The 25,923-nt window shown below is 55.5% G+C and overlaps 2 protein-coding genes across 2 annotated transcripts; one reads left to right on the forward strand and one right to left on the reverse strand.

Annotated features, from left to right (window-relative positions):
* Nucleotides 1-623: 623 nt before the first annotated feature.
* On the reverse strand, nucleotides 624-3,342 carry LOC142416082 (uncharacterized). The gene is made up of 2 exons (XM_075515176.1): nucleotides 3,248-3,342; nucleotides 624-2,678 (listed from the first exon to the last, which is right to left on the reverse strand). The coding sequence occupies exon 2, from the start codon at nucleotides 1,530-1,532 to the stop codon at nucleotides 630-632; it is 903 nt and encodes a 300-aa protein (XP_075371291.1). The 5' UTR covers nucleotides 1,533-2,678; nucleotides 3,248-3,342; the 3' UTR covers nucleotides 624-629.
* Nucleotides 3,343-8,724: 5,382 nt separating this feature from the next.
* On the forward strand, nucleotides 8,725-25,802 carry PGAP6 (post-GPI attachment to proteins 6). The gene is made up of 13 exons (XM_075514985.1): nucleotides 8,725-8,884; nucleotides 12,851-13,028; nucleotides 14,617-14,824; nucleotides 14,911-15,044; nucleotides 15,426-15,691; nucleotides 16,913-17,241; nucleotides 17,987-18,080; nucleotides 18,647-18,770; nucleotides 19,471-19,607; nucleotides 21,631-21,809; nucleotides 22,305-22,451; nucleotides 22,855-22,971; nucleotides 23,486-25,802. Exons 1-13 carry the CDS (start codon nucleotides 8,788-8,790, stop codon nucleotides 23,780-23,782), a joined length of 2,307 nt encoding a protein of 768 aa, XP_075371100.1. The 5' UTR covers nucleotides 8,725-8,787; the 3' UTR covers nucleotides 23,783-25,802.
* Nucleotides 25,803-25,923: the final 121 nt, after the last annotated feature.

The following is a 25,923-nucleotide window of genomic DNA, read 5'->3' on the forward strand; positions in this document are numbered from 1 at the left end:
CCTGTCCCTGCCAGGGCTGGGAGGTGCTCAGTGCTGGGGTGAAGGTTCGAGAAAGCCCCAGGGTGGCTGGTGCAGCAGAGCCAGAGCACAGAGCCAAGCCAAAGTTGCCATGGGCCCCTTTGCTCCCTGGCACTTGTAAGGATGGACGCTTGGCCAGCTCCACGGCCTCCAGTCACCATCAGTGAACATATCAGAGGCAGGAGAGACCCCAAATGACTCCGGAGAAAGAGGGACCCCCTCCAGCCCCCAGGGTTTCGCCTGCAAAGCACCACAGGCATCATGACCCCAAAAGCCCACCACACCTGGGCACGGTGAGGAGGGGAAGACAAAGCTGGTCAGGGCATCACTGACCAACCTCATCTCCCTTTGCATGGAGCAGGGTGTTGGAGCAGGTTGCACCCTTCCAGCCGACATCACCCAGACATAGCTGTGGGCACAACTCTGCTCCCCAGAGAGCTTCTGCTCCCTGGGGAGCTGGGAGGGAGCAGGGGCATGGCGGGGGGGGTCAGGGCACAGGGGTGTGCAAGGCGGTGTGGCCAGGTGTGGAAAGTGCCGGGAAGAGCCAGCATCAAATCCAGCGCAGACTTGGGATGCTCCAAACCTGGCCACAGAGGACCCTCGCGGGGTCCTTACGCACCCGGTGTGTGCACAAGAGGCAGGGTGTCAGAGCAACGCAGGGGACGGTACGTGCATGGAGGGGAAGGGCTTGGCAGTTGTCCCCGCTGCCCTCGCAGGCTTTCGCTTCCACCCGCTCCCATGCCGTGTCGTGTCCTTAGGCAGGACGCGTTGCGTGGCAGCGGGCAGCGTCCTGGCTCTGCAGCGCTTTCCCGGGGCTCTGCCTGGCCAAAGAACCACTGAGCTCCGAAGAGCCAGGATGAGTTTTGTCCCAGCCATTTGTCGCTGCTGCCACAAGATGGGGACCTCAAGCCGTGCTGCTTTATCGGGGCCCCGCAGAGGGTGCAGAGGGCCAAGCCTTGGTCCTGCCTGCGCAGCTGAGCTGGAGCCTCCGGGCAGGGAGAAGGAGGCTGCCAGGATGGGCTTCCAGCCAGCCCCAGGTCCCGAGCACACTGGGGACACTGGTGCCAGCTCCGAGGGGTGCAGGAGCCCATTTCCAGTGCTGGGTGCCCCAGCAGCTGGGCACCCCATGTCTGCTGGCACAGGGGCACGTGAGCCCCGGGCTCCTTGCACTGGGCATCCCTTGGTGGCCGTGGCTTCGTGTGTCCCAGGACACAACCTGCCCCACGGGCCAGACACGCTGGCAGCACCGTTCTACAGCTTGGCTCTCCCTGAGCTAGCGTTCCTGCCCAGCTGCCTTGGGACCTGCAGGCAGCGCAGCGGCAGTGGTCTGGAGCGGGGCAGGTCAAATATTTCCCCCACTGCCTGCCCAGGTTGGTTTTGCGGCTTGTATTGCTGCAGCCCTGGTGCTGATGAGGTGGAGGCAATCTGCATTGCCACAGCAGCGGCAGCCCAAAATGGCACCAGGTGACGTGGAGGAGGTGGACTTGGGGGGCAAAGCCCCGGACCCAGGCCATGGCAGCGCTCAAGAGGCAGAGTCACAGTAGGCAGGTTCAGGGGAAGAAGATGAACATCTTCAGGTGAGACAAAAGCCTGTTCTGATGTCTCCACTATCTGGAGGACTTCCTCACCACTCATCAACATTTATTCTTGATGGACAAAGCATCTATGGTTCAAAGATACCCACAGAACAACACAATATTTTGTTATATGACAGTCAGCAAGGCAAGTGGCATCTCAGAGCTCGTTTTTATTGAAAGAAGAACTAAAACAACTTCAGGAAACAAGCTTGATGGTTATGACTTACCTGATCACAACACTTTTACCAGTCTCTTGAGGGGTTGCAAAGAGCGTTGTCCAGGTAGCTTGGCTACTACTCTTATTAGCATCTGATAAATAGTCATGGCCCTAGAGAGCGCGTTCTGGAAAGGGACACAGACGTACATACTTCTGGAGGAGGTCAAGCATCCTAGGGGAGTTTACCCGGAATTTCTCGTTCAAAATTTAGCAGAGAAGCAGTGGGAAGATACAGAATTGGTTTATTACTGGAAGCTGATCTTAGGACGCCAGTTGAGAGATCCTTTTGCTGGAGAGATGAGGGAAAACATCATTTGTTTTACAAACTGTTCTTCTGTGTATACATCCCGTATTGGCATTCAATATGCCAATAGCATAACTCATGATTGGTGCAGCTTATAGGTCTTTTGCTGAAAAACTGCTCTGTAAGCAGTTTGTTTGCCTTGTGGTTGGACAGTTACTCTTTCCTAAATGTCAGATTTTCCATACTGAACCGATCTCTCCAATTTGTGTAGATCATTTTGAATTTTAACCCAGTGCTTTGGGGTGCTTGCAGCCCCTCCAGCTCAGGCACATCTGAGAATTTAATAAGCACATTCTCCATTCCAACACATAAGTTATTGATGAAGGAACAGTGAATAGTAATGTTGAACCAAGGACTGGAATCTGTCACAGAAGGAAAACAGACTCATCTGAAATGATTCATTCTTGGCAATGGCCATGGTTATTACTCATCTCTTTCTTCGATTAAATGTCCCACTGTTTTTTTGTGATTTGAAGTTGACTGGTTTATGGTTCCTTAGTTTCCTCCTTTCACCCTGCTAATGATAAGAGACCCTATTGTCTCGTTTCTGTGACCCCATGTCCTGGTTTCAGCTGAGACAGAGTTAATTTTCTTCGTAGTGGCTGGTATGGGGCTATGTTTTGGATTTGTGCTGAAGACAGTGTTGATAATACAGAGATGTTTTAGTTGTTGCTGCACTGGTCAAGGACTTTTCAGCTCCCCATGCTCTGCCAGGTGCCCAAGAAGCTGGGAGGGGACACAGCCAGGACAGTTGATCCAAACTGCCCAAAGGGCTATTCCATACCATATGACGTCATGCTCAGTATATAAAGCTGGGGAAGAAGAAGGAAGGGGGGACATTTGGAGTGATGGCGTTTGTCTTCCCAAGTCACCATTACGCGTGATGGAGCCCTGCTTTCCTGGGGATGGCTGAACACCTGCCTGCCCATGGGAAGCAGCAAATGAATTCCTTGTTTTGCTTTGCTTGCGTGCGCGGCTTTTGCTTTACCTATTAAACTGTTTTTATCTCAACCCTCAAGTTTTCTTACTTTTGCTCTTCCGATTCTCTCCCCCATCCCACCGAGGGGGAGTGAGCGAGCGGCTGCGTGGTGCTTAGTTGCCAGCTGGGGCTAAACCACGACACCCCATCACCCTCCGCAGCTTCTCAAAGATACTGGCTGTGTGGAGATGGCTTCCATCAGTTGCTGAGGTAAAGGGGCACTTTTTGAGGCAAACAGTCTGAAAATACCGGAATGATTGAAATATACTTTAATCCACACTTTTTAGGATCCTCCCACCTTCTCTGCTGGCTGTTTTGCTAGTGGGAAAAGGAAAAGTGGTCATAGAAGACAGAAAATCAGTCAGCCTTCACTAAAATGCCAATTTTGATGAAGGACTTGAAATATTTACTCTCATTCCTTTCCTGGAGGCAGAGACTGCTCCCAGCAGGGCAGCCGCATCAAGCGCAGCTGTTCAAGCCCCTCCGGACAGGACGGGGCTGATAAAAACAAGTATTCGTAGTGAACTGAAAACATTGTCTGCTCTCCTTTGCCATCACAAGAAGTTCAACATTGCAAGCAACATCTTAGAAAACCTTTTTGCTGATCCCCCTCAGAGCTGACCTGTGAGGAGCCCAGGTCGCATGCTGTGAGCCCCCGTGACCGAAAAGGCATTAAGCATCACGAATCCCTCATCCTTGGAGATGTTCACAACAGAATCCAGGTCTTGGATTTTATATCTGGGAAGAGAAGGAGCAGATCTGTGGTAACACGACGTTGGCCCCTGATGCCTTCTCAGTGCCATCACTGCTGTTTTGGAGCCATTCATCAACTAAACAGCAGAAGCTTTGCACACCTACTTTGCACTGGTTTTCCACCTTCTTTTTGTGGCTGACCATGTCTTTTTTGCTAATCAGATCTAGCCAGGTTTTCACTGCAGCTGCATCACTAGCAATCCTTTTCAATGAGATTACAATATTTTTTGGTCAGGCCTGCTTGACATTGTCCCCTGGGAATTGATCGGCTTTTCACTACAGAGCTGGAAATTGAATAGAAATGCAAAAATTTTCTTCCTGCTGGTTGCCCTGTCTTCCTACCACACACCAACCACCTGAGATCTGAATCTGCTTAGGGATGGTGAAACTGAGAACATCGGAAATGCTCTGCTGGTCACATCATTGGTTCCTCTCTCCCAGTGTTGTTTTCAGCAACAGGAGATGCCATCTGGGCAGAGCACACGAGCCTAGCCATTTTTGATCGTGCTCCTCCAGCATCCCCACCAGCGGTAACAGCAATTTCAGAGGGTACATTCCTGCCTGTTGCCTTCAGCATCTGTCTGTTGACCTACTGCTCATGAATTTGCTATACCTTTTATAAACCTGCTGATCCTATTTGTTTCCACAGCCTCCTGTGGCAGCAAGTTCCAGAAGTTCATTCTCCCCTCTGGCCCGTATAAAGTCCTTTTTATCCATTTTAAACCAATCTACCAGACTCATCGATGGCCTCTAATTCTAGTCATGCAGAATCTGATGAGCACCAGGTCCGCATTCACGTTACGATTTTGTAGAGTTGGCCCTTTCTGCTCCCCCTTCTCCAGGGAAAAATCCCAGCCTTCCCAGGACCTCCTCATACTGCAGCTGCCCCACCCCCTTGATCATCCCAGTTGCTCTGCTCGGGACTCTAAGTCCACTACGTCCTTAGATTCAGAGGCCAGAAGTGCACAGATGTGGGTGCACCAAGCTGTTACACAGCAGGCAAAGATGCCCTCGTTCTTCTTTTGAGAGCCCAAGCCCTTCCTGATGACATCACCACATTTTGCTGGCTTTGCAAAAAGTTGCACGTCAAGGCTACAATTTTGGTGATCCGTCAATGAGGACTCCAGCATCTTTTTCCCGAGCTGTAATAGCCAGTTTAAGTTCAACCTCCTCTGGTTTAGATCGTATTTCCCGAGCTGTGTCACCTTATTTATCTACACTGATTGACCTCCTATTTTTCCATCTGTGAATAACACTGAAAGCTGCACATAGTAAAGCTGCACGGACTACATCAAATAGCCTTTCACCAGTCTCCTGCAGTCATCTGATGATTCTGTCAAAAGCTAAAGCGTGCAACTCTAACAGCAGAGTTTTGGTCCATTTTGCTGGGGGACGGTTCTTCATTATACTCTTCCTTTCAGATCCCCTGTCACGGTAACTTCAAGTAGGCGATGAGCTGCTGGGTAGACACAACTCAACGAGGATCTAGCTGGAGATGGTTAAAACATAGGGTTTTCCAGTCAGCACCGCTTTTTTACTCCTTGTACCAGGACCAGACAGAGATACAGGAGCAGACTGTGCCAGCTCTGTGCTCTCCAGAGACCTTTGCACATGGCCAAGAGGATCCCAACTATGGATTTATGGAAAGCAATACAGCAAAATGTGCATTGCAGCTGCTCAGCCTGAAAGCTTTTATACCTCCTTCAATGGTTGAGCAGCTGAGTGCCTTTATTAATAGTAGAAGTATATTTATCAAATTTCATGGGTCAGCATTGTTAAAGCTCCATAGATTCAATTCGGACAGGTCACCGTTATTCATTTTTCCAGGTCGTAGCTTCAAAGAGGGATATTTTCAGTATATAGTCCAGATTTCTCCCCAGGCCTGTTTGAAACACCGTAGGAAATACACTCTCCAGAACAGGGTCTTCCACTTGTATCCGACTTCCTGAGGAGGGGCTGCGCTTGAGGACTCATGAACCAAAGAGCAAGAAGCAGATGTGGTGAGCCCTAAACAGCACCCGCGCTATATTCAGTCTCCCTCAGATTTCAGCAGAGACAGAAGCTCACAAGGGGTTTTCTAAACCTTGCGATTTTTGTTGCCACCACAAGAGGAGGCAGATGTCACTGCAGCTGATCTTCTGCCTGGCTGCAAGTCATGGTGATCCACGGGTGGCCGCATGTGTCCACCTGTGGCACTGCCCGTGGAACTGGAGGAAGCTTCAGGTTCAGCTCCAGCTTCAGCTCCAGCTCCAGCTCCACCTCTGCGGCAAAAGGGAGACCCTCCCTGGTTCAAACTCCCCCCCTCTTCTGAGATTGCAGGGCTGCTTCGCCAAAGGGGAACGGAGCAACCCACGGCGTTGCTAAGCCAATGACAACATTTTAGTGTCCTCTTGTGTTTGCAGCACCGTCAGTCTGGAGGTGACGTCCTACAGCATCCACTGCTCCAAACAGTTACAGTGAACGCTGGAATGCTTTTCTTGGGGAACAGGAACAAGTCTAAGGGACTTGAGCTGTGAGAAAACAGCTATTGTAACACGTTGAGGATCCGATTCTGCATTAGGTTAGGTGAGTTTGATTTACGCTCAGATCTCTCAGATCTTTGACTTTGACTCTCATTTTTTGTCCTTTAAGAGGAAAATAACTGTAAGTAGAGACAGCTTTGCAGGAAAGCCATTCATAAGGGTCAATTGATGATGAGCTGATACCTTTAGAGTGGAGTTGAAGGCTAAATTAACGTAGAGTGAGAATAGAAGGGTTTGTTTGGTCTTCTTTTGGAAGAACAATTTTTGAGCAACAGCAAAATCAACTGGGAGAACTCAAAGCTAATGTGGAAGAGGCTTGCTGTTCCTTAGGGAAAACATTGTAAATTTACTTTATACCCCAAATAAGCAGGAAAAACAAGAGGGAAAGAGTGTAATACCTAACTGGAGTGTGATTTCCTAATATCAAAAGGATATTAGGAATAAGCAGATTATGAAAAATGGAGAGGAGGACTAGCCATTAAAGAAGGCTTTGATTGATGTTCACGATATGCGTGAGTGAAGCAAGAACAGATAAATCCATCAAGTTGTGGGTCAAGGTCTCAAAGCTCAGTCATGAGCTTTGTTGTAAGTCATGAGCCGTGTTACAGCAGCAGCATGTGGCGCTGCGCCCATGTGACACAGACTGGAGAAAATACCGATTAGCGGAAGACTTGTAAGATAGAACTCCAGAAAATAGGGACATGATAACAGGAGTGTTGAAAGGGAATTATTGGGCTGGAGGGAAATTACTGACAGAATCTGACCTTGGACCTGGCCTTGGAATTTTTATTAGTGGCCAAAATTTTTTAAAAAAAGATGTGGGTACGGGCACAATACAGGAGGATCAGGATATTACAGGATACCTGCATGGCCTCAAGGATCAACATAGCAGGAAGGGGATGATGTCCTCATGCCCAGCAAAAAGATGTGGAGGAAGCTGATGCTGTCATTAGGCAGGACACCTTCCAGAAGGAGAGCTCTGAACACCCCAGGATAGTATTAGACAGGGACAAATGGAAATGAACAGGCACTGAACAAATCTAGGCTGGGAATTAGAATAGTCCCTTCCAATCCCATGCTTTATGTGCTCAAGCTTCTGGGCTGACTTCAAGGAAGTCTTCTCATAAATTAGATGAGGGCATTGCTAGCTATTGATTGAAGCTGCTCTGGCTGGGCTTTCGGCGATGTCAGAGCCCCTGGCAAATGACGGGCTCTTCCCGAGGGGATTTCCTTCCCATGCCTAATAAACTCACCACAGGTGTATCAGGCCCGTGAGAGCAAGAAGCAAAGATTTTGAGCTCCTGAAGTAATAAGTCCATCTTCAGGGAGATTGTGGTTGACTGAAAGCAGGTCTGAAGTCCTCAACCAAGCTGACCCATAAGCAAGCAGTGGGATTTTTGCCCGAGCAAGGACTCCGAGACTGTGTCCAGACTGCATTATTCTCTTGAAGAACACAAACACACCCGAAGGTATCCCAAAGAAAAGGCATGTAAGAGGAAAGATCCTTGACTCTTTTGGAGACAATCAGAAAATCAGAGAATGAGTTGACCTATGGAAGCCACATCTCCTGCAAGTCCTGTGAACATGGCAGATACGTGAGAGCTGAGAAGGCAACCAGACTTTCCAGGGATGAGTATAACCCCCCCCTTCAGATTGAAGGGCTGAGCCTCCCCAACAATTTCAGTTCTGAGCCAGGGTACGGTGGGCAGCTCCTGGCCGTTCATGACTGAGGCACGTTAATGTTTGTGATTTCAGGTTAATTGACCTTAAATTCCCATCTCGCTTTCTCTTCACGTCACCGAGAAGCAAACAACCCACAAGGCGACTGTCTCCCGTGGCAGCAGCCTGGTTTCAGCCCCCACCACCCCCGCCCCCCCTTTTCCCCAGGGCACTCTCCCAGGGGTCCAGGGTGCCCCTGGAGTTTTGAGCCCCCCCAAGGTCACCCTCCTGGGGCTCTCACGGACCTCCTGGAGCATCGGGGTGCTGGGGGCACCCCAGGACCTTCTGATGTCTCTGGGTCATAGGGCTCCCTGGGGTTATCCGGGGTCTTGGGGTGCTGACAGGGCTCCAGGACTTCCCCAGGACCACGGCGGTCCCCAGGACAGCGGGGGTCCCCAGGTCGGTGCTGCGGCTCCCCGCAAGCCCCAGGCTTGTCCCCGAGCGCCCCAAGGCTCCCCCGCTCTGCGGGCAGCCGCGGCTCCAGGGTCATCCGGGGGCCCCAGGGCTGCCCCGGCACCGGGCGCGCCGACGCCGGTCCCGGGCTCCCCCCCGGGCTCCCCGGGGGCGGCGGTTCCGCCGGGGGGGGGGCGGGGCGGTTCCGCCGGGGGCGGGGCGGGCCGGCGGAAGCGGCGGCGGCGGCGGCGATGGCGCGGCGGGGCGGGCGGCGAGCGGCGGCGCCGGGGTAGCGCCGGGCGGCCATGGCGCGGGGAGCCGGCCCGCCGCTGCGGCTGCTGCTGCTGCTGCTGCTGCAGCTCCTGGCGCTCCCCGCCGGCCGCGGCGACCGCACCGGCCCCGGTGAGTCCCGGCCGGGGCTGGGGGCGGGCTGAGGGCGCTCCGCGGGGCCCGGGCGGGGGCGGAGGGGCACGTCCGGCAGAGGAGCCGGGCTGGGGGGCATCGCTGCCCGCCGTGGGGCGGCGGGGGTCCCGGGGGCGGAGGCGGCGGAGGGAAACCAGCCGGGTTACGTTAAAGCGAGCGGGGACTCGTCTGCCGCCCAGCCCCGGGAGCTGCGGTGCGTCCCGCAGCCCCTGCCAGGGGTGGCTTTGAGGCGGCTTCCCGGGTGGTTTGGGGGCGCGGGGCTCTGCGAGCCGTCTCCGGTGGAGCAGCAGGAGGAGGTCAGGCCCGGACCCCGAGGGGTTTCTGCTCTGTTTGCGGCGGCGGCGGTTGTTTTGCTTGGTTTTGCTTTATTTCAGGTTACTTTGCTTCCAGTGCACCAAGGCAGCTGGGCAGGAGCGGGGGTTTCAGCAGAGCGGGGGGCTGCTCTTCGTGGGGGTCTGGGGTCCCTGGGGGCCGTGCCTCCCCCTCCCGAGGGTCAGCCAGCGGGTGCGGTGGGGGAAAGGTTTGGGGAGGTGAGGTTGTTTGCCTGCTTCACCCCGTCACGGAGGTAGGCTTGTGCCAGCGGTGGCTATCCGCTGTTGATGGTGGTTAGCACTTCCTCATAGTCCGCAAAGCCTGGAGGGGATCCGATGGGTGAGATGGCCTTTTGCCCCAGGCCCACCCTCCTCTGGCATCCTGCTAGCTGGGTTCCCAGCCCTGAGAGCTACCCTGCGCTTGCGCTGTGGTGGCTGGTTTGTCCCAGCACCGTCCCGCTGGCTGGGGGAATGCCTCTGGGGGGTTACGTCTGGGAGCCGGTGAAGATCAGCGCCCGCCCAGAGGAGCGAGGGTCCTCTTTCTGGAACATTTAAAGATGAATTTTTGACCCGGGCTAAAGGAACAGGGGTTCTGTTACATTATAAACGGCCAAACACCTTGCTCTAGAGCAATGTCTTGTCCAGAGTCAGACTTACCGCCGTCTGTATAGCTTTATGTAGCATCCGCTTTGAAATGAGAGCTTCATCCTTCTGATGGGAAGCCCTGAAACCAGCGGTCAAGGTATCATTTCCGAAACTACCATGAGATCATCTTTGGACAAGCTGTCACAGGTGGCTCTTTATTCTGAAATTCAAATAATGTGCTTCCTCTCTGTATCTGTGATTCTACCGCATTTTGTTTCCTGTCTTAAAAACACTTTTGTTTTTTGCATAATATGTTTGAAATCTGCTCATGTGAAATCTGTATGGCAGAGGATGGAAACAACATCCATTTGACAACTCCCTTGCTCAGTTTAAAGGCTGGGTTTACCTCATGGGACAGTCGAGTGGCACTTTCCAGGTGTTGCCGTGCTGGTGCAGAGCATACTGAACATACGGGGACAGACACGTACAGAGCGCAGCAAATACCGGAGTACGCTCTCTGGATGCAAATGGGCTGCCGGAGCACACGCCTCGCCTGCGGTGACCCGTCTTTCTGGCTTTTCTCTGCCGATACGCAGTTTATGTGCCTGTGGTATTTCCTTGTCAGCCCAGGCAGAGCACCGTCTGGGAGTCAGCTTACCCGCTCCCTGCGTGCAGCTCTTGGGTACCCAGCGAAGCCTGCGAGCCACCAGAAGCTGTTTGTGAGTGGATTTTGTCCGCGCTGGCATTTTGTTGGTACAGCCACAGCTGCTGCTAACCTGGTCGCAGGCAGCGCGCGGGCAGGGCAGGGCTGCCGGCTTGCCCTCAGCCTGTTACTGCTTGAGCTCCCTCCGTCTAATTGACCAGTCCTTAATAAATAGCACCACTGATTGCTTGAGTTTTTAATTTTGCAGCCTGCCTGCCCTCTCCTCCCCAAAACCCACACAAATCGTGCTTCGGCTCCGTGAGGACGTGCAGCCTGGCAGCCAGTGGGGTTGGAGCAGCTCGCACCAAGGCAGGCGGGCTTATCCCTGCGCAGGTTGTCTCATGGGACCTGTTGCGTTGAGCGGGGCTGGGGCTGTCCCAGCTCTAATCGCGCTTTGTGTCCCTGTCTACCCTCGTCCTGTGCCCAAACATCTCCACGGCCTTTCAGAAATGAACGTGCCGTGTGCGTGCTGGGGGTGTAGACGCCACCGATTAAAGACTGTGCCCTTCTTTAGCTCCTGTGCGTGAAATATGGCTGGGCTTGTAGGGGATTGCAGCCAGCTCTCGCCTGTGATAGCCCACGCACTGCGCTGGCATTGCAGCAAGGCAGCGTGTGCTTGAAAAGCCCCTTTTGTGGTCTCTGCTCCTTGCTGGCCCGGAGAGCAGCATAACCCTGGCGTGGGGACCGCAGCTGGACAGCTCTGCCCACGTGCTGTGGACTTCTCAGCGTCCTGCCCGCGTCTCGCCCTTCCCCGTGACCTTGCCTGGCCCCGTGCGTTAAGGTGTTGCAAGCGCTGCTCCCTTGGCTGGGCCTTGTGGGTGCGTGGCCGGGGCAGCCCCTACGGCGAGGCGAGGCGGCCACGCTCTTCCTCCACAAGCAAATCCCCCGGTTGGCTTGCATGGCCGGTATTTCTTGCTTTCCTGTTGGATTTGCAGGGTGCCCGGAGGCTTTGGCTTGGTAATTTGCCAGGGAATTAAACCCATGATTACCGTTCCTGTCTCTTTGCAGCGCCGTGGGTGCAGGCCAGTGTGTGTCCTGCTTTGGGGCATGAATCGTAGTTCCTGCTAGGATTAGGTTCCTCTTGGCGTGAAGTACATCATCCCAAGGCTCTGGTCCTGCCTGAGGACTGTTTTCCTCTTTCTTTGGCATCTTTCTTAAACTCAGTTGGGTCCTCTGTGTTTCCAGCATGACGCTGTGCAGCGTTGGAGGAAGGCAAGTTAAACCGCGCTTGCTGCTTTATCCTCTTATAGAACTGAGGAATAGAAATGAGTCTGAAAGGTGCCACTGTTTTCCCCACTCCAGGGAATTCCAGAGTAGAAAAGGAGCATCTGGGAGGACTTGGCAGCAATGTGAAGACGTAGTTTTCTACCCCCTTGCTGAGTGTTATGAACCTTGGTTTTGGGTGGGCGGCATGGCCTTGGCTCCACTGTCTCCATGCAGTTTTGTCCCCTTCTCAACTCTGGTGTGATGTTTCTTTTCCATCCCCAAGTTGCAGTCTGGCTGGTTTCTTGCTGGCAATAACGCTAATGTATAATTTTGCAGGTGAAATTATCAGCAGGCTGGGGGTGATCTGTAGGCATAGCTGGGCAGAGGGATGGATGGAGGATCTCGCTAGTCCTGATGGCACTTTGACTGAATACCTGTTGTCCTCTTGCATGACCTTTCAGCCTACCCTAGGGCTGTTCTCGCTATCCCAGCAGCCTTTCTTCCAGGTAGGAAAATCTTTAGACTTTGGAAGGCACATCTGAAAGCAGAGTTAGGTTTGCAGCACATGAATTTTCATCATGTTGCACGTCACAGGAAGGCAGTGCGTTGCGCAGTACGTGTGTCCTGAGCTGGGTAAGACCGATAACATCAGCCCGTGCGCTCAGCAAAGACAGACGAGGGCACAGCTCTTGCCTGTTGGCACCGTAGGCTGCTGCTGGGGCCTGGAGCACCCCTGCGCTACCTGCACCCATCTGCTCTGCACCGTTTGCCCCAGGGATTGCTGCTGCCTACTCCATCGCCTTTTCTTGTGCCATCGACTTTTCCTCCTGACCTTTCCCTCCTCCCCCTCAGCGTCTCCAGTGATCTGTCGTCTTCAGAGCACATCTCGCAGAGCATAGTTAAGGCAGCTTTTAGTGCTTTCTGGCTCCGGGTGACGGTTTTGTAGCAGGGGTGTGGGCAGTTCTGGCTGGAGGAACAACGTGGATCACCGCGTATCTAGTGGGACTGGGATGAGAAATCAGGGACACAACGGGCTCCTCTCCAGCAACCTTAAAGCTCCTGTGCTTCTGTGGGCGGGTGTAGCCCTGCAGCCTGCCCCTGGCAGCCACCCCAGCAACTGCTGTGCTCTCTCCCTTTCAGACTCCCTCTATGTCTCGGAGTACTTCTCTCAGAGCGCACAGAAGCTGTCCTTCTACAGCTGGTATGGGAACGCCAAGCTCTTCCACTTCCATGTGCCAGAAGACACTGTGCTGCTTCGCTGGCTCCTGCAAGCGTCCCGGGGAAAAGGACCCGAGTGCACCAACATGGAGATCACAGTGTATGTATGTGCCTGTGCCAGCGCTTGCCCACGTGGGCTTCCTGTCCTTCTCTTGTCCTTGTTGCTTATGGCTGTGGTTGGTTGTTTGTAGGAGGCTGGGCATCTGTTCCCCAGTTGCAGCAACCGTAGTTTCTTAATGTCCTAGCACTAAATCTGTGTTTAAACCTGTAGGAGCATCTCGTGTTCACGTTACCAGTGGATCTGGGGCTGCCTGTCAGACGTGATGTCTAAGACACACCTTAGAAACACTGGAGAGAGCTTCACAGTGAGGCTGGTGTTGCTGCTTACGAGCAAAGCTGTTCCCGGACCTTTCTGTGCCTGGCAGGATCCTGTGCATGATGCCAAAGGATGTGGCAGGACTACAAGGGGCTTGAGAGGACCCAAACCAATTGGAGACAGACAAATTCCCCAGTACAGAGGAACTGAAGAGACTGGGGACGCTTCTTGTGAGGGATGCGGGCTGTGTGTGCAGCAGAGATAGGAGAGGAATGCCGAGTCCTGCAGACACAAGAGCACGAGAAGATTGCAAACTCAATGCCAGCGGAAGAAATGTAGCTTAAAGCAGTACTTGAGTTATTGGGGGATTTGAGGTCAAAAACTTGCAGGTGGGGCAAGACTTTGAGCTGTATCTTGGAAAGGTCCCAAGTTTCCTGGGCAGGTTGTGCCCTTGGAGACACGTGGGTCTCTGGCACCCGCTCCACGGAGGTCTCGGCAGCGACTGAAGTCTGCTGCTTGGCTTGCACTTCCCTGGTCTGTCCTGGGCACAGACCAGTGCTCTTGGTTGCTCCAGAGCAGCCCGGAACAGATGATCTTCCTACTTTCTGCTTCCCAGAAAGGTTTCCAATAGTTTGGGGATGTGAGGGGTAAGGCAGCAGCTAAACAACACCCTAAGAAACGAAGACCGGCCCAGCTAAGCTCAAACAGGTTAATAACACATCACCTGTCACGTTCGCTTGCTGGACCTGTTGCATTCATTGTTCCGTTGCAGTGCAGTCCAAAAGGAAGGGAATTAAATGCCAAATGGGCTGCCCAAATAAATATCTTGCGTATTACTTAGCTGCCTGCTTTTCTGCTACTTTGAACATTGGGCTGCTTATCTGGAAAGCAGAAGTGAAGTCGGTCACGTGGACATTCCTTGGTAAGCATCTTTTTAGTCTGTCTGCCCACCCTCCTAAAAGAGGAGCTAGGGAAGATGCAGATCTTAGCTAGAAAATGAAAGCTTTTTGTTGACTGTTTAGCCTATATGGGGAATTTGCTGATGGTTATATAAAAGGAGTCGTCTTGCGGCTGGGGCTTAACCTTAGTAAGTGTTGGGGAAATTTGCTTTCAGGCTTGATGGAACCATGTAAATCCTTATCTTAATAAGCAGCCAAGTTAAACCAACCTCTAAATAAATCCCGGATAAGCTAATAGCAGCCAGTCCTCGCCAGACGAAAACGTGGTCCACTTGAAAATGTGGGGTTTTTCCAGCCTGCTCCCTCTCCAGTCTCAGGCCAAGCTGGGTGTCCACTGACGAGTTTGTATCCCAGTTTATCTTGCCAGTGTCTTTATATCCCTCAATTTATTCGCATTCTGGTTTCTTTTGCAGGCACTTTCGCTACGGAGCCCCGCCTGTAATTAATCCACTGGGCACTCGTTTTCCTGCAAACGCGACCGTCCGTCCTTCCTATAACATAAGCATCACTCTGAGCAGTGCTGTGCAAAACACCACCTTTGTGAACGTCACCACCCCTGCTGCCGGAGACTGGTTCATCGCTGCCCATCTCCCTGAGGCTGCTGGCAGGATTGAAGTGAAGGTGAGGGTCCTGGTGAAGGTCTTGGCCGTCGTACTCTGCCCAGTGTGTCTCGCCACAGCTGACCCGTCCGTTCTCCCCTCCTGCAGGGTTTCTCCACTCCATGCCCCTACATGTTCCAAGCAGATATGTTTGTGCTCAGACTCACTGATATGCCTGTTCTGGAGCCTGGTGTTGCCATGCCACAAACCATCGTCTCGCCTGCTAAGCCACTGCACGTCAAGTGAGTGAGAGCAGCAGATGGAAAGACGTGGGGCCGTGGCGGGGTGGCATTTCCCACGGGTGCTGCTTGGGGGAAGCCACCGTTGTTCCCACGTGGGGCTGGAGCTGGGGGGTCTCTGAGCCTGTTTGCCGAACTCCCTGCAGCAGTGGTAGGGTTTGCACGGGGAGCACACGAGCGCCCGAATTCAACTCTTCCCAGGTGGTCTTAAAGGTTCAGCTGCAGGAGTTTTAGTTCTTTGAGATGTTTCCCTCGGGAAGGATTTTCACAACACCAACCAGGGCAATCTAGTTCTTGCCGCAAAGCCCCAGGGACCGCGGTGGGTCATGGCTGGCTTGTGGTGAGAGTACAAGCTCTGCAAACTGCTGGTCCCTCCTCCTGCAGGGTCTTCGTTCCCAAGCACGCCGCAGGGATGCGGTTTGAGCTGCGAAGCTGCGTGACAAGCGAGCAGAAAGCGTGCGCCATGCGGGTAGTGCTGGGTTCCATCACGCTGCCCCAGTCCTTCCAGAGGATAGTCACCTGCACGGGGAATGTAAACTGCAGCCTGGCCCTGGACTCGCCCCCCTGGGAGAAGTGGCTGCAGATCATGGTGGAGAGTCTCGGCGCTGCCAATGCCAGTGTGTCGGTCGAGGTGCTGGCTTCTTTCACAGGTGGGCTTCCACTCTCTCTAGCCCTGTGGGAAGGACCAGAGAGAACTTTGTGCCTACCGTGTCTCTCTTGGGCCTTTGGGTGGCTGGCTGTAGTGGCCTGCGTTCCCCAGCATGCTGGTTGCCTGGGCATAACCTTGGGGGCTGAGACCTAGTTGTTGCTTTGGGGTCCCAAGTGAAGGCTCTAGTGTTCGCCCAAGAGGGGTATCCTCCCTGGAGCTGCCTGTTTTGGAAATGCCTGAAAAGTTCAGGGTCTCTGAAGCAATGATATTTTCCAAAGGCTGTTTGGGAAGCAGTGGCTGGCTTAAAATCTGGTGGGGAGAGTAGCTGTGGGTGTATGCACCAGACGGTAATGATATGTTGACTATCGATTGGCCATAAGCAGGCTACAGACAGGAAACCATCTCGCAGAGGTTTACCTGGGGTGATGTCTTGGGTTGTAGTGAGGGGATGTCACCATTTCAGGAAGTCACAAGGTCTTTGTGGCTGCGATAGGCACCTCTGCATCCTCTTATTACGTGACCATAATCCCTGTCTGACTCTTGGAAGCTCACCAGCTAGGTACACTTTTAAAGTTTTCTTCCGCTGGGGGTTCTGCCATCCCCTCCTCAAAGCAGAGCCTCATCCCATGTGCTGGAGGGGCTGGCACTGGCGGCCGAGGTGTTAGAGGGAAGCACTAGAGCCTCTGGGAGCGATGGACAGGCTCCAGCAGTGGGACTCCAAGTGTCCCATTCAGCTCCATCTGCCATGATGTGATGGCCTGTGCCTGTAGCCACAGCGGGTTAGCTTCTCTCTTCTGCTCAGCCTTGTCTGCTCGCGTTTGGGGAACTGGTGAAGACTTTTATGCCGCCTGTGGTTAAGGGACAGCTGAGTGCTGTGCTCTGCCACTGGCTAGAGGATACTCCCTGGGTACGTTGATGTGTTGCGATGCTGTGTGTTATCCCTTCTTCTGTTCCCCCTCCCCTTCCCTGCGGCTCCAGGGTGCTTCCACCCACTACGCCGCTGTCCGGCTTCCATCAGTGTCCCAACTTGTGGATGCTGATGCTAGAGTTCCCCCTGCAAAGGTGGTGCCTTTCAGGGGCTGTAGCAAATACTGCAGTGCATGAGCCACCTGAAACACCCCCAGTTTGTGCTGTCACTTGAAGGTCTGGAGCTGCTAGGGCCCTGCCTGGATGAGGTGCTAGTCCTGGCTGTGCTGATTCCTTCCCGTTTTTGCTTTAACAGCTTGCAGACCAGGAAGTACCAGTTCATTCCTTAACTTCAGCAGCCTAAACCAGAGCCAGACTGGTCCCAGACCAGGTAGCACAGGAGCAGCAGGGAGCTCCGCTGTGTCTACCAGAGAGGCTTCGCGCAATGCGTCCGACCAGAGGAGCTTCTGTCTGCAGAACCAGCCCGTCGTTCGTGAGGACCTGGACGTGGTGTCTGTGCGCTACAGGCTCTTGAACAGTCCCAGCGTGCCTGTGAACTCCCTCTCCCCGACCCTCCTCCTCCTCAACCTGAACACTGGCATGGACAGCGGGGGTTCCCTCGTGGTCAGCCTCCTGCTTAACAAGGTGCGGGGGCTGACCGATGGGATTGTCTCCCCTTTGCGGGGCTTTGTCCCTGCTCCTGGGCGGGTTTGTCAGCAAACTCCAGGGGTTGTTGGTACCGGTGGGACTATTTCTCTTTCTTTTTGTTGTCACAAAACACTCTGAGCCTGTTTTAGCTGCTTCCAGCATGTCCCACCTGCTGGCTCCAATTCAGATGCCACAGCTTGCTGGCATGTGGTGGCAGTGACGCAGAGCAGACGAAATGGAAAGCGGCTGCAATGCCATCTTCTCCACGAGAGCCTGGCGCCTTGCCACCAGGAGAGGAGATGAGCAGGGAAACCCAGGGGTGTTCCCGCCTAAGTCGCTGATTCCCAGGCTTCTTCAGTGACGCCCCAAAATCAGCCCCCTGAAATTCTATGAAAATCCCTGAAGGCTGGAGCAGGGCTCAGCCCTGATGTCCTCCTGCCTCTGACTTCTGCCACCCTGTGCTGAAGCAACGTGTGAGTGTCCCAGCTTTGGGGCGGTTCCCCCCCGTGCAGTCCCCCGGGAGGCTCTCTGGCCTTTCAGCCAGCAGGTAACATGGTGGCAGGGCAGGGTGAGGTGAACACGGGTTTGCCCAGAAAGAGCTGCTGAATTGATGGGTGACCTCGATCTGCAGGATTTATTGTCACCTGCTGCTCCCGAATGCCGTGGGCGGCGTGGGAGATGATTGTGCGGGGGGGGGGGGCATCGGGGCGCTCTGACGTGGGACACTGCTCTGTTTGCACAGACGTCCGTGAGCCTGGCCAATGCCACCGTGGTAGCGTGTGTGAGTGCTGCTTCACCGGTGCTGTCCCTCAATGCCACACAGAGCTGCAGCACAGGTATGAGAGCCACTGGCACCTGCCCCCAGCTCAGCTACGCCATCTCAGGGCTTTGCCTTCCGACCCCATGAGCTGTAAACTGACCCAGGACTTTGTGGGGTGTCCCAGGGAAGCTGATTTTGGCACGAACCCTCCTGAGGTCTTCGTGCTGGCATATGCCGTGGGGTGCCGGGGTGCGGATGCTAGTCTGGCACTGGGAGTTAGCCTCCACCAAAGGAAGGTCTGCTTACCAGCTGGGGCTCTTCCAGCCTCGTTGGCAGGAGGTTTGGGGATGGTCAAGGCATTGCCGGTGTGCAGAGAAGCTGAGCTCTGCACTGGAGGACTAGCCAAGCAAACAGGCTGTTCCAGGTGCCCTGTGCTGTCTAGGCAGGTACTGAGAGCTGAGACGAAAGAAAAAACAAGGGTCTCAGGAGCAAGGGTCCTCTCCACCCCCCCTAGTGCCTCCTGAGGACGGGAGCAAGGAGCCACAGGAGCATCTGATTCCTGTGCAACTGGCCTCAGCCCGGGATTGCTGCAGGCCCTTCTCCCCTAGTCCTGGCCCATCACAGCACCCTCTTTTCTTTAAGCTTTTTTCCAGGGCTACCCTCTGAGCGTGAGAACGTCCTCTGCGGAAGCGATGCTGATTGTCCTGTACCCGCAGACGGATGACTGGTTCCTCTCCCTGCAGCTCATCTGCCCGAAGGGCCAGGGGTGAGTCTGGTGTGTCATCCCACCTTGGGGCCGGTTCAGAGCGCTCTGCCTCTGCGTCCCACTTCCCTTGACTAGCGTGAGCAAAACCGAGCCCCTGTCCTCGCTGCCGTGCCACGGGCTCATCTCACCTGGTAGGGGTAAAGCCGTGGCCGCAGAGGGGGAAGGAGGCGGGTGGCAGTGCCGACTTGCTCTCTTGCGAGCACCCCAGCAGCTTGTCTGGTGCTGAGCTGGCGTGTCTCATGCAGACTGCGGGTGGCAGAGCCTGTCTGGATGAGCTTCCCCTTCCCCGGGCGGATTTTGGGGTGATAAATTGGTAAAGGAAAATGCTGCTGTTACTCCTTCGAGAGGTCTCTGAAACGCAGGCAGTTGTGCCCATGGTCCTGCGGTTTACCTTCCTGGTGGTTCCTTGCGTAAGGGGCCGAGCGCGTGCTGTAAAACAGTGCTGGCGATGCTGGGCCTGGGTACCGGGGTCTGCTGTGGGGGTCTGGGGAGAGCTGACTCCCGCCTGCGCATCGGTTTGGCACACCGAGCGGAGAGGGAGCCGACCCTGCTCCGTGCTCTTGGGAGGGATGGAGCAGGTCCTGAAACAGCGGGGAGCCCGCACGCATGAGCGTGGCCGGACCCTCTGGAGCAGAGTGCTCCCCGGGCACGGGGCTGCCCTGAAGGACCAAGGTTCCAGCGCAACCTGCTCTCCTTGCAGTGAATGTAACGCCGCAGAAGCCAAAGTGACTGTCTTCGCATACCTCACCCCCTGCTTCAATGACTGCGGGCCGTACGGACAGTGCAGCCTCCTGAGAAGACACGGCTACCTCTACGCTGGCTGCAGCTGCAAGGCTGGTGAGTGCATTGTCCTAGGGAGCTTTGCCATCCTCCCCGAGGGGAGGCCACGCTTTTCAGAGGTGGTATTTGGGTAAGGGAGCCTGGGGTCTGCCGTGGCTGAGGTCTCGGCGCCTGCCCAGGGAGCCCTCGGCACCCACGGCGGCCTCCTCGGGAGCACCCTGGCTTGCCGCGGGGTGCTGCGTTCCGGGAAGTACAGAGCACCCCGGGGGAGGTGGGGAATCGGGCTGAGGACAGCTTTCTGCTCGGTGGTCGTTTCGCCTCCAAGGGAGACTCCCAGGGCGTGGAGAGGGGCCTCTGAGCATCCCCAAAGAGATGAGGGTGCCGGCAGGGCCTCCCGAAAGCCCATCGGAGCCTGTGCCTTTCAGGGCAGTTTGCTGCGTAGAGTTCTGACAGGGGATGCGATGAGGCCGGGCTGCGGTCCCTGTCTGCGCTCTGTTTCCTGCCAAGAGCCAGCATGCAGCCCAGCCTTGGACTCGGAGGTGCCCCTGGAGGAGGAACATCTGTGTCAGCTGCTCATTATCCTAATGGCATGGGAAGACGGGGCGGTAGCCAGTGGTGTAGGGAAGATGATAGCCCTGCTGCGCTTGGGTGGGTACGTGTACCTGTTCTCAGCAGAGGACGAGGAGAATGTGGTTCACTGCTGCTTTGGGCCTGAGCCAGGGCGTCCCTGCTGTCTGCTGCAGTGCTGACGCTGGGCGAGGAGCGAGATGGAGAGCAGCATCCTAATTTCCCGGAGGGGTGCCAGGTTCTGGGAAGCACAGAGCACCCCAGGAGAACTGGGGAATCAGGCCGAGGACAGCTTTCTGCTGAATCCCTTGGAGCAAAATGCCCCATCTGCATATTTGTGACCCAGAAATAAACTGGAGAGAGCAGCCTCCCTGGGCTCTGCCTGGCAGGGAGCTGGCAGACGGGGCAGAGCTGCTGGCTTGGTTTCTAGTGGCACTGTAATGGGATGGATGCTGCTTTTAACTCTGCTTGTTGACCGTGGAGTGCCTGCACGTACCCAGGCTGCCCTGTGACCGACCTCCTTTCCCCAAAAGAAGGGCACGGGCATGCTAATCTTGAATTAAAATAATAAAAAAAAAAAAAAAAAGGCAGGTTTGTGTTTGTAGAAGACCGTCTCAGCTCAGTCCTTGGTATCCCATCAGCAGAGAACTGGCCCCCGTGTCAAGCCTGCAGTGTGCACCGTCCTCAGGCAGTTTTCACTCCCACCTGCCCTGCGCAGCCCTGGATGTCACCCTGGGCTGAGGCAGCGGGTTTGGTCACCCTGGGGAAGAGGAGCTGGCGGGGGATTGAGTCACACCTTCCCACGGGGGTTACAGGGACCCTGGAGCTGGGCTCTGCTGGGGGAGCACGGGAAAGGGGCAAGGGGCCACAGACACAGGCTGCAGCAAGCAGACTTCCAGCTAAATTGAAGACAAATTTCCCCCCGTCAGAGTTGTTCAGCTTTGCACAGTATCCAGGTCTCCATCCTTGGAGATCTGCAAGGCCCAGAGCAACCTGAGCAGGCTTTGCAGTCTGCCCTGCTGTGACGGGAGGTAGGACAGGAGCCCAAGGGCTTCCTCAATGTTGTGGATCATTCTCCACCGTGGTTCCTGGGATCTGTAGGGATCTTGCACCCAGCTTACACCATCTGAAGCATCTGAGCCTCAAACGCTTAATGTATCGCCCACAAGTAGCATGTGTGTTGAGTTACTGTGGGGATGAAAAGTACCAGCCTGGACACACCCATACCGTACGTGGAATGGCCCCTGCTACGTGGAACAACCTGGGGGATGTCCTCAGAGCGGACACAGGGCTCTGCTGGAGTTCCCCAGGACTTTCCACGGCAGAGCATGCGATGAGTAACGGGACCATCCTGAGAACAGGAGTGCGAGTGGCTGATGGAGCAAGGGAGAGGAGGCCAGGAGGTAGTCCTGGGGCGCGATTGCTTCTTCTGAGGAGTCCCAGGCTCCTGCTGGGTGCTGCGGGAGGACAAGGCAGGGCATGCAAGATCCACACGAGCCTCTCTGCTCTGCAGGTTGGGGCGGGTGGAGCTGCACGGATGATACCAAGGCCCAGTCTGTCGGTGCGCAGAACCTGGCCACCCTCCTGCTCACCCTGAGCAACCTCATGTTCCTGCCGGCCATAGCAGTTGCTGTTTATCGCTACTACCTGGTGGAGGCCTCCGTCTACACCTACACCATGTTCTTCTCCACGGTAGGGATTGCATTTTGTCGGGTGCCCTGCCAGCTCCCCCTGAGCATCAGGGATGCTGCATCGGACTGAAGTCCTTGGTGGAGCAGTCCATCCTGGAGCTCCACAAGATGCTTCTGGGATCATTGGACAATCCCCTCCATGGACATGTTCTGCCCCTTCAGAGCTTGGCAGGAGCGTTATTTTCATTGGGGTCTTCCACCCACGCTGCGGGTGCTCGTATTTGGGGGTGGGACCCCAGGGAGCTGAGATGGGGTTGGAGCATTGCGCGCTTGAAGGGTGCTGTCCTAGGAGCTCTCGGCTGCTGCTGGGAGGGTGCAGGTTGATGGCTGCTCTCATCTGCTTTCCGTAATGCCACGGTGGTTTGGTGGAGCTTCCTGGAGGCTCCAGGAGGGATTGTGGCTACCGCAGGCTGAGCCTTCTCCTGCCTCTCCTTCCCAGAAAGCCGCGTGCTGCTGCTGGACTCATGCTAGCCTTTGCTTTTGTCCCCGGCTCTAGTTCTACCACGCGTGTGACCAGCCAGGCGTCGCGGTGATGTGCATCATGGACTACGACACACTACAGTACTGTGACTTCTTGGGCTCTGTGGTGTCCATCTGGGTGACGATCCTGTGCATGTCCCGGGTGAAGAAGATCCTGAAATACGTGAGTGTGGGGTAACCCCGCGCGGCAGGGCCAGACCTGAGCCAGCCAAGCTGTGGGTGGCCATGCTGAGCCGTCTCATGGCTGGACTTTAACGATACAGCCCAGCCTGGTGGCAAAGCCTGTTTGTTACCCAGTGCCACCCTGATTCTTAAACCAGCGGGTTGTTTTGACCCAGGGGTTTGGGTCGTGAACCCGTGTGCTTGTAGGGACGGGGCCTGAAGGGACTGGTATTTGTGGGAAAGGTTTGTGGGTCTTCTGGTTTCTCCTTCTCAAGTTGCTGCTCCTGGGTCCTGCGTGCATGCAGGGCTGGGTGGCCAGGAGGTGAGGTTGTCCCTGCCTCTGGCATGGCTGTGCTCTGGCAGCAGGCGAGCTGCTGACAATAGTGGTGGTGTCTCATTCCCAGGTCCTTTTCGTCTTGGGGACCCTGGTAATTGCCATGTCCCTGCAGCTGGACCGCAGAGGGGTGTGGAACATGATGGGTCCTTGCCTCTTTGCCCTCGTCATCATGATCGCAGCGTGGGTAAGTACGGGCAGCCAGGCAGGACCTGCTGCCCTTAGCTCCCCTCTGGAGAACGATGGTGGCAGAGCAGAGCCCAGGCTCCAGCCCGTCCACACGGAGGGCTTGATCTCCTTGAAACGCCCAGGTGGAGGGAGGGCAGGGCAAGGGATTTGCCTTCCATCCCTCCAGTAGCTGAGAAATCCCCCGGTTACGGGTCTCGGCACAGTCCCTCTGCTGCAGCTCCAGCTGAGCGCACGCCTGCGGCTGGAGTCTCGCCCCAGAACGGTCGGCCGTTGCCCGTGCCCTCGGCAGGAGCTATGGCATCTGTACTGGGCTTTGGTGCCACAGCTGGACAGGGACTCTTGCACACAAGAGATGGGCCCAAGAAGCGGGGAGGCTGAATTTCTCAGGGGCAGCAGGCACACCCTCTTGCTGTGAGGTTGGCAGATGCTCCTGGGTCAGGCAGCGCTGCCTGTTTCCCCCTGCCCAAGCTTCTGGTTGGCTGCTTAACCCTTCTGTGCTCTCACACCTCCAGGTTTACCACGGAGTGAAGCGCAGACACTGCTACCCCTCCTCGTGGAAGCGTTGGGTTTTCTACCTCTTCCCAGGGATCACCTTGGCTTTCATCGCCATCTCAGTATATGCATTCATGGAAACCAATGAGAACTATTACTACACCCACAGCATCTGGCACGTGCTGGTGGCTTGCAGCGTTGCTTTCCTGCTTCCTCCTCGGGACAAGCATAAGAAGCCCTGGGCCTGGTCCCAGAAGCTCACTTGTCGCTATCAGATCTGCCAGAACGACCGTGAGGAGCTCTATGCTGTGACCTGAAACGGCTCGGCTCCCGGTGGCAGAGGTGGAGGCTGGTGAGGTTGCTCTTCGCCCGGGCTGTCCCTCTCTCGCACGTCGGCAATCCTTTTGCGTGCTCATTCACTGCCCGGGAGAGTGCAGTATGGACCAGGTTTAAAGATGAAGATGGTGGGCTTGTCTTGTGAAAGCAAGTTTGAGGCCACCTCTGCTTTTCTGCTGGGATGAGGCAGGCTCTTCATGGCTCTAGATCAAGGAATAGCCTGTCCCCCACCTCCCCGTGGCCCTGGGGGAAATCGCCAACCCTCCCTCCCCTCCTGCTGCATCTGTGAGGCTTGGGCTTAGCCCACGCTGAGCTGGAGCCAGGGCTTTGGCTGCTGGGCTCTTCCCTGCACACCCTGTCCTAGCAGAGGGCTGTGGGACAGGGATTTCCCCTGCCATCCTGCAGTCAGCATTTGAACCCACGAGAAGAACGGGTTTCTTCTGATCTGGGAGGCAAATGCTGCCGCGTGCCCTTGGTGCTGATGGGGAGGGAGGGAGCTGATCTCAGCATGCGCTGGGCCCTTGGCTGCCATCTCCATGGGGGTCTGGAGCCTCTCTCCCCATGAAACGGGCGGTGCTGCTCTTACCTAGTCCTGATTCGGGGGGGGGGGGGGGGGGGGTCAAGAATGAGGCCAGGACTTTGGCCCATCCCTTCGCAGGAATGTGAAAAAACCCCATGTGGGGACGTGCAAGAGGCACCAGCAGCATCTCACCCAGAGCTGTGAAACCCACGGCCGTGCACGGTTTAGTCTAAGTTTAACTTTAGCCCTCTTAGCTCATCTGGAAGGAGCCAGGCTGCTGCACTGTCCCCTTCCCCTCTCCATGTTCAGGTATTCACCGTCTTCCTCCCTTTTGTGGGTTCGGCTCTTTCTGGGCAGCGTAGGTGGTCCAGGATGGCGTCCGAGCTGCGCACCCGCTGCCCCTCCAGCCTGCTGTGCCTCGGCGGCTGGGTGTGCTGCAGAGTCGCGGCCGATCTGGGGCCGCCGGCAGCGTCCCGCCCCAGCCGGGAGCATGGCCACGGGCTCCCCAGATGGCTACGGTCTCCTTTGCAGCCTCTGTCCCTCTCACCTTAGCCTTACTACAGGGCACGCAGGCATCAGAAAGCGAGGGCAGAAACTTGGCAACCAGGCAAGTTGTCTTTCCCCGTCCCTATTCTATTGATAAGGGCTCAAGTACGTCGTTCCTTGCTGGTTTATTCCAGCTGTGGTCGGTCTGGTGTGTGCTGCTGAGAGCCTGTCCACGGAGCCCCTCAGGTGGTGTTGGGGAGGAAAAAGCTCTTGATGAAGGATTTGCCTCCTAGTTTATAGGAAACAGGGTTATTTCTTTGCTTTGAGAAGCGCCCAGCCTTCTGCTCAGCTCTGCACTTTATCCCTCTCCCTCCCCTTCCTCTGCAAACTCCAACTTTTTAAGCAGACGCAGGACGAGCGAAGGGCACTCGCCTGCACCCAGCGACGTCCCCCACGTCCCCTGCCTTTCCTGCCACCCATGAACCGGCGGGAGCCGGGGATGGGGGGCCCTCGGGGCTTCCTCGAACTTTTACCACTTTTAGGCACTTTTCCCCCCTCGGTTTGCACAGCGGCGTTGCAGCCCCGGCGCTGTGGCAGGCGACGCCGCTCCCTCACAGCCACGCCATCTGCGCCAGGCCGCCGGTTACCAGAGAAAGCAATAACTCCTCCTCGGGCCTTCTCCTTCAGGGGCTTCCATGCTGCGCGGCAGGAGAAGCTTTGGGGCGAGAAATCCCGCTGACGTGATTGTTTGTTTTGTGTTTCAGCGTTGAAATTCTGCTTTTGGGCCCCCCGACTGTTGGCCCTGGCACGAGGTTGTGTGAGGTGCCTGGGGGAGGGGGGCTGTGAATTATTTTGGGTAAAATCGGAGCGAATTCCTGTGTCTGGGGAAAAACAAAGTTGTTTGTTTTTTTCTTTGCTTTTACTACCTGTGATTATTTTATACGGTGATTTTAAAGCTTACGGTTTTATAATTTAATAAAGGTAATGGTATTTGAGGGCGAATTCGTGCTGGCTGCGCTTCGCAGCGGCGGGGCGGGGGCTGCGAGCGAAACGCGGGCGCGGGGCGGCCCCTGCCGGCCGCCGTCGTCGCCGCTGCGGCCCGTCTGCGCCGGCCAA

This window comes from Mycteria americana, chromosome 12 (assembly GCF_035582795.1).
Source record: "Mycteria americana isolate JAX WOST 10 ecotype Jacksonville Zoo and Gardens chromosome 12, USCA_MyAme_1.0, whole genome shotgun sequence".
Classification (NCBI taxonomy): Eukaryota; Metazoa; Chordata; class Aves; order Ciconiiformes; family Ciconiidae; genus Mycteria; species Mycteria americana.

Excerpts from the sequence above, each read along its gene's own strand:
- PGAP6 (XM_075514985.1), top strand. The coding sequence starts at position 8,788 with ATGGCGCGGGGAGCCGGCCCGCCGCTGCGGCTGCTGCTGCTGCTGCTG. Across the intron at positions 17,242-17,986 it reads TCAGCCTCCTGCTTAACAAG|ACGTCCGTGAGCCTGGCCAA; the intron begins GTGCGGGGGCTG and ends CTGTTTGCACAG. Across the intron at positions 18,081-18,646 it reads CACACAGAGCTGCAGCACAG|CTTTTTTCCAGGGCTACCCT; the intron begins GTATGAGAGCCA and ends CTTTTCTTTAAG.
- LOC142416082 (XM_075515176.1), bottom strand. The coding sequence starts at position 1,532 with ATGGCCTGGGTCCGGGGCTTTGCCCCCCAAGTCCACCTCCTCCACGTC.